This window comes from Eleutherodactylus coqui, chromosome 5, assembly GCF_035609145.1.
Source record: "Eleutherodactylus coqui strain aEleCoq1 chromosome 5, aEleCoq1.hap1, whole genome shotgun sequence".
Lineage (NCBI taxonomy): Eukaryota > Metazoa > Chordata > Amphibia > Anura > Eleutherodactylidae > Eleutherodactylus > Eleutherodactylus coqui.
In genome coordinates, this window is record NC_089841.1 from 236,553,581 (window position 1) to 236,568,219 (window position 14,639).

Below are 14,639 nucleotides of genomic sequence, written 5' to 3' on the forward strand. Positions count from 1 at the left end.
TGTATAGTTTTACTAATGACTACTTTAGTTCATGCAGGGCGGTTGCTCCCTGGTGCTCTCACACAGCCTACACTATGCGGCCAGTTCCCAACCAATATGATACCTGACACTGCAACTTCCCAGCACCATATTGGTTAGGACATAGTACCACTACATCCACAAGAATCGATTCCCATCGCACAACAGTACATGTAACTTTTAAGTTAAATAAAGAATAAATAATATATCACAAATACACAGTGAGGCATGCACAACAATGGGAACATTTTCCCTCTCCTTTATAGTATCATGGCTATAATTGGGTGGTAGGTGGATCATGACCTTTCAAGCTTGGGAGCCCAGATCATTCTCAGCCTGAACGTTATAATTTGAAGTTTGCCATGCAAGCAATTTTCTAGTAGCTCTAATGGTGGGGCTTGACTGTATATTAATTAGTCATTAGCATTGAGTTATTAAATTATTAAATATGCTGCTCACCCCTATATGCAATGCATTATATGCTTTCCTATTGCTTCTTATGTAATTGTCAATGGGGGTTATCAAATGTGTAGGGATAAATGGTTTAGCAGTGACAGAATGATTGTTAATGGCTTTCTCACTTGGTTTGCATTCGAGCTGATCTGCTGCTTTTTTCTGTGTTAGGAGCAGCTGGTATAATATTGTGTGGTATAAGAATACACGGAGTATAAATTGCCTCATTACAGCGCTGTCACCACGCTTTAAAAATGGGACGAGAAGTTGTTAGGCATTAGGGAATGGCCTACTGTGCTGATAACTTTAGGAACAGTTGCTTCTCTTCATACAGATGATAAATAAAATGCTAATATATCAAGCTTCATAGAACCGCCATAGACCTCAGTCAGTACCAATTAAATGCACTGCTAATTTCAGGATGGCAATAAAGTATGAGAAGTGGGTAGTTGTAATGTTCTTGTGTACATAGCAGGACACTCTGTATTAAGTCTGTTGGATGGAGCCGGATGAGCTTGTCATTTGGAATTCATTTGCTCAGAGTGGGAAATAAACTTTATTTTGTCCATAATAGTTCTATGAAATTTACTGTGGCCAATGCCTAATAATTCAGTTTGACTAATTTCAGATGAAGGTAACATGGGCAAATTTCTGCACCCATATTATGTACACAAAATCATGACCAACTGCAGGTCTGATCACTCAAACTAGCAGCATCATAAGTACCATTGGTGTTGTGTGTTCAGTTCAGTAGACCCCTGGCCCGGGATTTGTGACCATAACATGGGTGCTAAAATGTCCCTGTAGTACACTCATGGGAAATTTCCTTTGGACACAGACTTCCTTAAATTTCACTCTCCCTATTAATGGCTGTAGAAATCTGAGATATACCTTAACTGTCATTGTCTCCTTTCAACTGGAGAGTATATACTAGTCAATGGTGATTTTTCCCCCCCCTTTAACTTGTGCAGCTAAACCAGTCTTTTAGCTAGGGCTTACTCCAAACAACATCTCACATTTCCCCATTATGCACACATAGGAGTGAAATATGCTTCAGAAATGCACTGAGTTTTCAGAGTTTGCATTGCTTTAGGCCTTAAAGGGGGTTGTCCGATTTCGAGCTGTTTTGCTGCAGGAAACAAACAGCTTTGTACATTGCGCAGTGGCCTGGGTTGGTACTGCAGGTTGAGATGCATTTACTTCAATTGAATTCAGCCTATAGTACCTGTCTAGGCCACTGCACAATGTACGGAGCTGTCTACTTCCTGTGGCAAAACAGCTGGAAGTGGGACAATCCATTTAACACAGTTAATCAGATACATATTCCCATTCAAGTGCATTATAGTATACGGATGGACTTTGGCTTTCCAGGGTTCCAAAATAACACTCAAGCTAAATGACATACAAGGTATAGAGCCATTGGTTCGATGAAATTGTGTTTTACAAGGCTCTTGGCTAGTGGATAATTGCCCAATTGTTCCGTTGTTCTACGAGTCTCCCAATTTATTTTCAGTCTTTTCTACTCCTCTAAGTGACATAATCCTCTAGTGCCCAAAGGGTGCACTGATATGAAATTCCAGGGTGCCAATATTTTCTCTATACATTGACAAATAATTACATTTTTGTACACAGGGATGGTTACTTTTATATATAAGCTAGTAATAATTAGGAGATTATATAGTACCAGTGTTTCTGGTGGCACAATACGCCACACAGCTCTGCTACATGCACATCACACACACACAGCTCTGCTACATGCGCGTCACACACACTCCCACACACACAGCACTGCTGCAGGCGCGTCACATACAGCTCTGCTACATACATTGTTCATACAACAGGGATAAAAAGCAGCACAGCAGAGTTCTGCACACACTGCTCACCCCCTGGTCATGTGACCCCAGACTCTTCCCACACAGGTTCACATGACGGTGACATCATCACGGGTCCTGTAAGCACAAGGCTGCTGTAGGTGTGTGTTAGTATTCCACCCCCTACAAACTCCCGTGGCCTCAGTTGCTATGGAATACTAACAAACACCTACAGCAGCCGTGTACTTACAGGACCCGTGATGCTGTCACAGTCATGGTATTGGGGCGGAGCATGTAGCTCAACTTTGAAGAACCTTTGATGACGTCACCATCATGTGATCAGGGGCAGAGCATGTAACTCACTCACGCACGGACAGGTGGTTGTTAGTATTTTGATCTTGATACTCCAGTTATAAAATTAACATTCACTTTTATAAAATGCGAAACCAAATATCTCCCATTGTTCTCTATATTATAATAACGTTGGCCGCTTGTACTCTGCTTCCAGTTTTATAGCTTCCACTTTTTGTGTCAGTTTAAAGTCAGTTTTACTAGTAGCATACACTAAAATGAGTAAAACCGATCAGAAGGCGAAGTGACTTTTGTGCAGACAGCTTGTATGGATAGACAATGAGAGCCCAGCTGGTTTGTTGGAGCTTCACGGGTCATTATTTTGCACATACAGTGTAGTGTTAGATTATTAAACAAAAGTGCAATAGATTAAAGAGTGACAAGAGCTGCAGGAATCAATTCTTTTTCAACTGAGGTGGCATAATGGAAATCGACGTCTATGAATGAACTCTTGTTACAAAGTTATGAGGTGCAAAGCTAATGCACTGCTATGAGTTCATCTTTATTATTGTGTTACACCTGAATCAATTGACAGTGTCGTCTATTTTTTCTTATTCTCCTTCCCTTTAAGCAAGAGATGGCACTTAATTGAATAAAAGTCAATGTAATTATATTAACAGACTCGGTGGTAGTGCTGACAGAGGGAGAGGGACACAGCTCGGCACATCTTCCCGCACATTTGTGCATTCAGTTTGGCCTGATAGTAATTGAAGACGTCTACACATTCTAATTAGATTTTTTTTTCTTTATTTTACTGCAAGAGAACAGAATGAAGGAAATACCTCTTTCCTAGTATAGCAGTTACAGAATACATATTCACAAATCATCTTTGGAAAAGTCTATGTCCATCTGGGAATTTAGTCTTTTTTTTTGCATGTGTTAGATTTAAGAAGAGCGGAATAAATTATCTTTTTGAAAACCCCTTTCTTGCATTCCAAGAGGTAACAAAAATAATAGGGTTACTGTTATATTCATATACGAGCATACGTATTTAGTCAGGTATATTAAAGGGCCACTCTAGTGAAAACACATTTTCCATCCTTGACCCCCGCACCTGATTGCCTATCATACCCTGGAGGTCTTCTCTGTGTATTCCAGCTACATCCCTGCAGTGTAGCCCCTTGTCTGCCACCATCTTGAGATTTTTTTTTTTACTTTCACTTTTAATGAATCCCATGGTGCATCAGCACTGCATTAGTTAAGGTTATGCCATTTGTGCCTGCAGGGAGAACTATTTACTAATGTTTAGCTTCGATATTCACCTAAATAAGCTGCAGCCCATAAATATACAGTAAGGAGGCTGAGCTGTGATCTCCTCTATTATGTGACAAGAGCTGTGTGATCATCACAGTAGCTGTATTAGTAGTTCCTGTATTGTCCACTAAAGATCTTATGTAGTAGATCCATGTAATAACATAACACTGACTAAGGCTGGCTGCACACAGGCATATTTGCATTGTAGAATCCGGAGCGGGCATCTGCCTCTGGCTTCCACAGCAAATACCACCCATAGCATGCTATTGAAAAACACTTTTTCCTGCACATGAGTGGAAATCACCCCACTTTAAAGGACAGACAAACTGGAGCAAGTTCAGAGAAGAGTTACCAGTATGGTGAACGGTCTGCAAACCATGTCCTATGACGAACGGTTAAAGGATCTGGGAATGTTTAGCTTGCAAAAAACATGGCTGAGAGGAGACTTAATAGCGGTCTACAAATATTTGAAGGGTTGTCACAGTGCAGAGGGATCAGCCCTATTCTCATCTGCACAAGGAAAGACTAGAAGCAATGGGATGAAACTGAAAGGGAGGAGACACAGATTTGATATTAGACAGTGAGGGTGATCAATGAGTGGAACCAGTTGCCATGGGAGGTGGGGAGTTCTCCTTTAATGGAAGTGTTCAAACAAAGGCTGGACAAATATCTGGGATGATTTAGTAAATCCTGCACTGAGCAGGGGGTTGGACCAGATGATCCTGGAAGTCCCTTCCAACTCTACCATTCTAGGATTCTATGAAATCAATTGCGATTTTCTGCTTGTGGAGAAAAAGAATCACAGCATGTTCTATTTTTGCATAGATTTAGTGTGGACGGCTTCCATTGAAGTCAATGGAAGCCACCTGACCCGCGTCCCTTTTGCAATTAACATTGCAGAAAGGTTGCGAATTGCGCATCATCGTTAGGCGGTGATGCGGGAAAAGCAGAAGTTGAAAAAAAAAAACTGTACTGCGCATGTCTGATGGCTCGCCATGAGGACCATCCGCAGTACATAAAAGAAGAAAAGACAGTTACGCGCAGATGCTGGCTGGGCACAGGGTCTGATTCCACTGCGGGCTTAACCCCAAGTAAATCTAAGCTATTCAGAACTGAGATCACATGATGATCTGAGAAAGAAAAAAAATCTGGCGTTTCACAGAAAGAAATAACTAACCAGGATGACACTAGCTGGAGGCATAGCTACATCACGAACAATAAAAAAAAAAAAAAAAATGAGTGGCCCTTTAAATGTGGATGTAGTTTTTAGCTTTTTTAAAAGAGAGATCTTCATAAATTCCCATAAGCAAAATGAGATTATCTGAAAATAAGATTGAGTTCCGTGTAATCAGGACAGGACATAAATAGGTCAGTTGTGTCTTCCCCTATGCAGTAGACTCCTTTTGGAAATGAAGGATGTTTTTTAAGCATATTAATAAACACTCCTGTTTTCTAAGACAAGCCTCTAACTACAAGCTGATTGCAGAAAGTACCAATACTTTTTTCCCATACAGAGAAAATGGGTTATGCCCATCTTGGTCCCACCACTCTCCTCCCACTGGGAGCTGTGTAGAGGCACCAAGACATGGCCAGGTTTAGTGATGCACGTAAACATCCTTTGCTGTGTTGTTTCTGTAACTCCCCTAGAAGTGTAGCACAGTGAAACTCGCTGTTTTTGCAACTTTTGAGAAACAGAAAAATGGTATTTCTCTAGATATGCTGTTTACATAACTCTGATTCACTCCTTTGAGAGTCACATAAGCAGCGTAGCACAGGGTGCTTGGTTTTTCTGTAAAATCCTGCCAACTCTGGGAGCCTAGATGCAAAGGCCAGCGGGACCAAGATGGCAATGTGCCTTTAATTTTCTCAAAGTACCATCATAGGGGAAATAAATAATTGCAGCATTCTTAGTAAAATCACTGGATTGCCCATGTATTGCATGGATGTCCTCCAGTGCAAGAGATGTTCCCTTTCTGTTCCGGGAGATAGATGAGGGTCCTGAATGGGTGTGAGTTGGGGGGGGCCTATCTATTAACTCTGAATTCCTTAATAGTGCATTTGACGAGAACGTTTCCTAAACCTGATGACCCCTTTAATATTGTGTCATTGCTGTCTTTCCCTCTTTGATTTTAAAGGAAACCTGTCACTAACATCTCACCACTAAAACTAATTTACTAGCTAGCAGGGGTTGAAAAAAATCAATCATTTCTATCACCCTCCTTTTTTCCTAACGAGGCCATGTATTTCCAAAGTTATAGCATGCCGTATGCAAATGAGGGGAGAATAGTCATATGACAAAGAAAAGTCATGTTGATTTATGAGCTGACCTTACCGCCACCCGTTTTCTCTTGATAGGCAGGTTGTCAAATCTCCCATTGCACAGTAAATGCTGTCTTTCCAGAGAAAGGTGGTGTGGGTAACCTGGCAGTTTTTATAAATCAATGTGACTCTTCTTGGCCAGATGACTCTTCTCTCCTTATTTGCATATGGCAAGCTATAAAACTTTGGAACATAATTGCAGAGGTACTTGGGCTTGATACGATAAGACAGGACATTAGATCTGATTGATGTTTTCATTCCCAATAAAGTTAGTTTTAGGGGTGAGATGGTGATCAGCTCCCTTTAACATAGATTGTATATGAAATATTTCATGAACTCATTACATGAATGCAGTTGAAACCATGAGCTAAAAAGTTGGTTAATCTATCTAAAAAAATTCATTGTAATATAGAAAATAAAACCTATAAGGCACTAGAGGTACAAAGGTTACCTTATGTGCCTGCAATTTAAAGAGGTTTTTCACACAAATAGATTACCCATCTTCAGGATAGGTCATCAAAAGTTGATCGGGCGGGGTTCAACCACTGGAGGTGATAGCCAATCAGCTGACTCGGCGCCCGCTGTCTTCTCCACAATACACAGGACTTGAAGCAGAAACAGGCTGGCTCAAACCCGTGTAATGGACAGTGCTGGTAATTAAAAGCTCATTAAAATCAATCACAGCTGCTTCTGCAATTAAAAGTGCCGGTCACTACAAAGGGGTCAGAGCCAACTACTTCTGCTCTATACCCCTGTGTGCGATGGTGCTGACCTCAGGCACCTGATCAGGTGATCAGCCATGGTTCCAAGTGGTGGACCCCAGTCGATCAACTATTGATGACCTATCCTGATGATAGATCATAGATAGTATTTCCCTGGAAAACCCACTTATCTGACCTTCAGTAGGTATGCATGTAGATATAGCAAGAACTGACTTAACAGCTAATGCTTGCAGCTAACAGGGTATCCCATTTGTCTCTACATGTTCTATTCACTAGCTTCATATAGGGTCACTTTGTAGTAAAGCATTAATATCTAATGCTAAAAAGATACTGCCAGGAGGTAGCTACAGAGCTTTTATACTACTCCCGTATTGCATACCCTATTGTGTTACCCGTAAAGTACAACCAGACAAAAATGTTTGCCAAATGTAAAAAAAAATATATATAAAAATAAAAAATACATAACTTTTTTCAATTTAACAAAAGACTCTTAGGCTGATCATCTAACTGAGCATAACACAACAGGCTTGTATATAGTGCAAGCAGATTTTTTTGTATACATGCTACATTCATGTTGATGCACCAGGCTGTGCACATGGTAAAATGTTGAGCTAGTTAACAAATTTCTTTTGATGTTTGCTTTTTCCCCACAGCATGCTTTGCTTGCATGTGCACTGCTGCATGTGTACATAGTAGTCTATTTAGTTTTGCCATAATTGGTTTGAATTGAATTACATCACAAAATGAGGTATTAAGGCAAAAATAAAATCTTTCTAAAAATATTTTAATGGTTTCATTAATAATCAAATTGGGGTTTACCTGAATTATTTTTCAATGTTTCTTTTTTTTTAAATTTCAGACACAGTGCCAATATTAACCTTCACCGCAAACTGTTGACCAAAGAACTGGATGAGATGGGGCTGGACTCCTCTCAGCCCAACCTCCGAGATGAGTTCTTGGCAAAAATCTATGGCGGTCAACATTCTATGGGCCTGGATATCAGAGAGGACACCACATCACCAATTGGTACAGAAGATTCCCACATCAATGGATATGGGCGGAGCCTGGCAGATGACTACATGGTCTTAGACTTGAGTACAACCTCCAGTGTCCAGTCTAGCAGCAGTATCCATTCTTCTCGAGAGTCTGATATAGGCAGTGATGAAGGTATACTTCTTGATGACATTGATGGTGCCAGTGACAGTGAGGAGTCCTCCCAGAAGGCTATTGTCTCTGCCCCGCTCATGGGACCAGGCAATGATGTGACAGAATCTTCCTTCTATAACAACCTTGCTATGAGCAACGGCGGAATAGTGTGCAACATTTGCCACAAAATGTACAGTAACAAAGGAACCCTGAGGGTTCATTACAAGACAGTGCATTTACGGGAGATGCATAAATGCAAAGTTTTTGGATGTAACATGATGTTCTCCTCTGTACGCAGCCGAAATCGGCACAGTCAAAACCCCAATCTCCATAAAAACATTCCTTTCTCTGCTGTGGAATAGCTTCCAAAATGGACAAATAAACTTCAAAATTTCACAGATGAACTGTTCCATATTTATATATATACGTACATATATAAAAATGTATATGTATGTTATATATCTATATATAAATATATAAATCTAGATATATATTCTTTTTTATCGAACAGAGAAAAAGAAAAAAACTACAAAACACTAGGTGCTTTTTTATTTTCACTTATCGGTGAAACTGCCCTGAAAAGGACTACCGAACGGACAAAAAATGAAAAACACGCAGTCACTTATACCTTTCCTTTTTTTCCTTTATTTTGGTTTAAGGAATGAAGTACTTGGTTATCTCCAAAGATAGTGTCTTAATATTCCAGTGACTATTGCTTGCAAAGAAAATTAATGAACATTTCTTTTCAATTTACAAAAAAAAAAAATAAAAAAAATCACATCTACATAGGTATTTTTGGGAGAAGACTACGCATGGCAGATTCACCTGTAAATATGGAGTCCCATTCGGTGGACAGTGTTGTATTGATGGTTGTGTACTCCTGGTATTTTGTTGCAGTTCCATCCAACTGTATGCAAGATAACAAGCCACTGTCTAGCTCTGTTTCTTTATTTTAGCTTTAATGCACATTTTTTGTTTCGCAACACAGACACCAAAACGTGACCATTTTAGGACTACCTGCTAGATGTAGTATTATCCTGGTGTTGCATGCTTAAAGCACTATCTATACATTGTTCTTTTTTTTCCCTTGTTGTCTTTTGTACATTTGTATGAAAGCAGTCATGCACTTTCCACACCCAGACACTACATTGGTGTATATAATGATATTCTTATTTTACCTCTTCAGTGCTGAGAGAAGTATGATCTTGGCAAAACTCTCCCACCTCCCGTGCTGAAGTGAATAAAATAATTGTCATTATCTTGGGACGACCTTATAGGGCCGGTCAGCTTAAATGGCATGTTTGCCAAAACGGAAGAAGTATTAATAGAGTTTTGCAAAATGTTACAACTGCCAACTTTGCACATATGACGAAACTGCATAAAATTCTGATACATTGTAAGCCATAGAATACGGAGCTCTCAATTTAAAAAAAAGTTATAATATTACAGAGAAATCATATTATGATAGTAAGAGGAAATTTTGGCACTCTAACCCGGGCATCCCTATCCCTTACGTGGAGATCTTATATAAGGTTGCTTGTATACACAGTATATTGTAATGTAGAATAATCAATATTTTTCCAGGGCTTACAAAGTTCATCTACATAATGATTCCATGAAGGGGCCGGAATACCAGTCAGATTATTGGATAATGTACAACTGATTTTATATTTTCAGCGGTAGTAAATTTGTAGCATTGTATATGCCGGTTTCCACTCCGATGAGTGATGAAATCTTATTTTGATGTACACAAGTGACAGTATTACAGGAAATTACAACATTTTCAGCATTTCAAGCTAGGTTTATAGAAATATTGTTGAAAACAGTGTTTCTACACAAATGGTCCAATTGCAAAGCAAAGTGGTGTTCACTCTAAAAGTATTGTAGATAGAGGCTGGTTGAATACAATGTAGTAAGCGGTTCTTTCAAAATAAATGTCTATTGTGTTAGGCTTCTTTTCTTCCAAAAATACCCTACGCCAACCATAAGACCTCATCTCCAAGGCTAAAGTACCAGAATTCAGCTCGAATAAAATGGTCAACTTATTTAGGTACAAGGGGCATTTATTCTTACTCGTTTTACAAAATTACAAATTCTATAGTTTAGTCAAAAAATCTTGGTAGCCTTGAGATTCTGTTTGAAAGATCAGATTAACCATAAATTGAAATTATTGTGACTTTGTAAAAAAATATATATATTTCAGTGATTATTCACTTTAACAAAAACTCTACCAACAACTGTGCTCCCTGACCAGAGTGAAAGACATTTATTGTAAAAAGTAACTGTTCCCTCGTAAATAGTTTTGCAAACGCAAGATGTTCAACCCTCCAGAGATAATTCTTATGTCGCAAGTCATCTTCCAGTAAAAGATTTTAATAATACATCCTAACTTTACAAGGCTGGACCTGTATGTAATAAACAGTTCCAGATGATTCCTCTAACCTCTCCCGATAGAAGACTTGGCCACAGTCCGTCCCTTGATATTTATTTCACCAGAAACAGGCATGAGTATTAGTGTTTTTTTGCGCTTTTTGGCGTTGGCCTGGGAATTGAGATATATAGATTGGAAATCAACAAACATTTCTCTTAGCATTTGGGTGGTCACAAAGGCCTTGTGACTCTATAGTTATCACAGGTTCCTCACATTGGGTCAAAAGTTGAAGCACTTACAGTACAATGTAAAAAACTGAGAATCATATGCTTGACCTCAAATGGAACAGATTTGAATTCCAATAAAAAAAAAAAAAAGAAACAATTAGGAGAGAAATAAATTTGCCTCCTTTTCCTGTGAGATTTCTGCAGGCAAAAAAAACATAAATGGATAAAGTTAGTTAAGAAAACAAAAAAAAACTGAAATAAAAAGCGCAAGGCACTTTTTTCTTGAAACTTTGGTGTGTTTCCGATGTTTACGCATCTTGCCCAAGCGAGTGCACCGTTACATTGCTGCAAACTCTTCTAGAAGGAAGATTTTACTGGTGTTCAGCGTTCTGCCAAAATTGTAGATTTCTATCTGCATCGAAGCCTCTGTTGTCCAATTAATACCTCCGTCAACCAATATGAACTATAAGATGCATCAATGTACGTTCTCCATGTAGAATTCCAAGGCTCTGAATATCATATGTTTAAGTTACGGCATCGGCTATCTATGATTATCCTCGCCTTTCTTATATTTGCAACCAATGTCTCATGTTTGCCAAAGGAATTGATTCTATGCGTTCTTTTTTGTTGTCTTATTGTACATGACACTCATCATGGATTACAAACATACACATTTCTAGCAGACAGTATTTACAATGACACTGATTGCTGAAATTTTTTTAAATAAAAGAACTGTTGGAGATATTGGCCTAAAAAAAGGAAAGACCGCTTATGATTCTTCCTGGGTCAAAAAAGTGATTAAAAGACTGAAAATACTTGTGAAAACAGTAAAAGACTTTTTTTTTTTTAATTTAAACTTACATTTGTCCAACACTAATGTTTACTGAGAAAAGCTGAGGAATTTTTGATGACCATTTTTTGGGAAGTGTCACTGAGTTTTAAGTACTACTCTCGGTTAAACTGAATAGTATTCAGCTTAGTTTTTATACCGTTCATGTATACTGTATGTGTTTGTTAAATTGCAACCGGATTAAGTAAAGTGTACTCTTCTTACTCAGTTTGTATGTGTGTCCATGCTGAAACTCTCTTGTACTGCCTTTTATCTACAAAACTTGGGGAAGGTCATTGTCTCAAGACATAACGAACCGTTTCAAATCCGATTAGTTTTTACTGTGCAATGAAAACATGTTTTAATAATAAAAAGAACAAAGTGGCAAATTTACATACATCATTTCCTTAATTCCATTAAGATATTTGCCCAGAGGAAATCCAAAAATCATGATTATAAATAAGGAAGCACAAAATAGGATATCTATCACTACTAGCTAGAGGCTGTACCATTTCTGCCTGCTGGGTGGACAGTTTAATTATCATTATGTTCGATATTTATTTAAATGACCTACACACCTTAAGTGTACAGTCAGGAGGATGAGCTGTGATCTCCTCTATTATAACTGTGTGATAAGAGCTGTCTCATTATCATCAGTAACTGTGATAAGAGTGCCTATGTTGCCCTGTGGTAGAGTCCATGTAATATCAATCTCTCAGTCCGTGTGATGTTAAGTTACAGACAGCATAACGCTAAGCAAGAGGTGTTTCACTGCATCAGAACAGTCGGCTGGAGGTTCCATCATCGATGAGGCTGAAAATCCAAGAAGAAAAAGTGGTGCATTCAAAAGTCATGCAGGTGGATGGAAAGGGGGCAGACCCCATTATAATAAATAGGGTCCACCCGGCGCTGTTCAGTTCAGTCCAGAAACGGAACCGTTAAGCTGTAGGGATTCCTTTCTCCTGCTCCCCGATTAGAGTAGGAAAGCAGAATCTGCAGCAAGGTGTGGAAGCAGCCTAAACCTGAGCGGGTCAGAACTGAGATCACAAGACCATCTGGATACAGCAGCGAGACGTGAATAGTGCTCCAGAGGATGGAAAACGAGAGAAGTAAGGAGGTGAGATAATTAAAATTGAACTCACCCGACAACACCGGGCCAATAAAAGAAAGGCATCGGTTTGTCAAAATCCGAGATAGCGTGTAGCTCAGATTGGTATCTGAAGTTTTTCTGCCTAGGTCCAAAAAGTAGCAGCCAGCACTGGTCAAATTAAGACATCATCTAGAGAGCATCATGGTGGATTGCAAAGGTGAAAATAGCAAGCAAGGAATAGGAATAGACAGCGACAAAAGACTAAAATTACCAGCGCTCCAGTGGGGATGTCAGAATTAGAAATATAGAAACATTTCTAGGAAAAAGTTTTCACTTACTCCACAGGGGTGCCTTATGAACGGCACCCCTGAATCCCAGAATGCAGGCAATTATCACAGGTGCAACAAGGAAATGGTAGTTTTAATAATATCATGCAACGCGTTTCGGCCTTGTCCTAGGCCTTTCTCAAGCAATAGAAAATGTTGGGTGAAGGAACGCATAGGAAAGTATGGGCTTCACATACAGGCGATTTGTCCCACTGTTGCATTGCGCAATTTTGTCACCCATGTGAAACATGTCTAAGTCCCATTGAGGAATTGAACATGCAATCACATGTATAATAGTACATTGTGTACCACAAAGTGTTTCTGTGTTTAAATGGTCAGGATCGGTCATTGCAGGGTTTATCCTTGGAGCTTGAAAGGAGTCTATCAGTGCTAGTTGGGGGCAGGAGAGATGGGTAGAAATGTACTTGTATTAATGCTTTTAGGAACCCCAGCAGTCAGAAAACAAACTTTGATGCCAACACCGCAAGAGCTCGAGAGGCGGAACCTCTCAAGCAAGCTCCCTCCTTTCTGTCCATTGAGTTGATTCACAGCTTTGATGGACAGTCAATTAGAGAGTCAAGCAAACAATAACTTAACTTTCTATACTGCCGCGTTCCATAACCTATAGCATTTTTGCTTTTCCACTTACATAGCTGTTAAGGACTTGTTTTTTGTGGGATGACTTGTAGTTCTTACTAGGCCCATTCTGAAGTACGTGCTCCCCCCCCCCCCCCTATTTTGTGGGAGGCAAGTTGAACAGAAAACAGCTTTTCTGGCTATTTATTTTACAGTGTTTACCATTAAATTTATAGTATGGGTTGTTACGGATGCCAAGATGACCATTATGTGTTGTGTTTTATTTATTTTACTAATGAAACATTTTGCAACAAGAAAAGTTTTATTCATCCCTATAAAACCACTTAGGACTTGCGGTTAACATTGGCTGTTGCATCTGATCAGTTCAACAACTGGGTTGTAGAGCCAATAAAAAGTCTAATTAGGCACAGAAGATTGATTAGAATAGCACTTGCTCATCTAAGAGTTATAAAGCAAACTAGCTGATATACCCGGCTTCGCACGAGTTAATTTGGTACTGGTGTTTATCTGGTGTTCACACGGAAAATCTTATGAAGTTGTGGTTACTTTAGAGATACTGAGGAAAAAAGTATGTTCACCATTTTGCATGGTTCTTTGTGTTAGCCAGGAAACACCACAGGAGGTAAGCATGCAACGTTTCCTTTATATAAAATTACATCAGGAAGTGAGAGAATTAGATTACGTACATAAAATTTGGACGCTAATTCTTTGGCGCTTAGAATTGAATAATCGAGTTGGCACACATTAGCTTTTCTTATTTATGACAATCAATGCTTGTGCCAAATTTCAAGTTTCTATGACATCAGGAAGTGAGAGAATTAGATTCCGTATGCAAAATTTGGACGCTAATTCTTTTGCGCTTAGAATTGAATAATCGAGGTGGGACCCATTAGCTTTTCCTATTTATGACATAATCTACGCTTTTGCCAAATTTCATGTTTCTACGACCTCGGGAAATTGGAGAATTAGTGGCGAGTCAGTAAGTGAGGGCTTTCGTCTAATTTTTTATTTATATATATATATATATATATATATATATATATATATATATATATATATATATATATATATATACATACATATATACACACACACACACACACACATACACACATATATATATAT

At 38.9% G+C, this 14,639-nt stretch overlaps 1 protein-coding gene across 5 annotated transcripts in view; it reads left to right on the forward strand.

Moving 5' to 3' along the window:
• The window catches only part of BNC2 (basonuclin zinc finger protein 2), a 553,266-nt gene extending 541,537 nt beyond the window's left edge, over positions 1-11,729 (forward strand). For 4 of the 5 annotated variants that reach the window (XM_066604357.1, XM_066604358.1, XM_066604359.1 and 1 more), the window contains one exon: positions 7,788-11,729. In XM_066604357.1, the coding sequence (XP_066460454.1) occupies positions 7,788-8,436 (649 nt within the window). In that variant the 3' untranslated portion in view covers positions 8,437-11,729. The remainder of the gene's footprint in view (positions 1-7,787) is intronic. The other variant, XM_066604361.1, reaches the window with a different exon arrangement.
• The last annotated feature ends 2,910 nt before the right edge of the window (positions 11,730-14,639 follow it).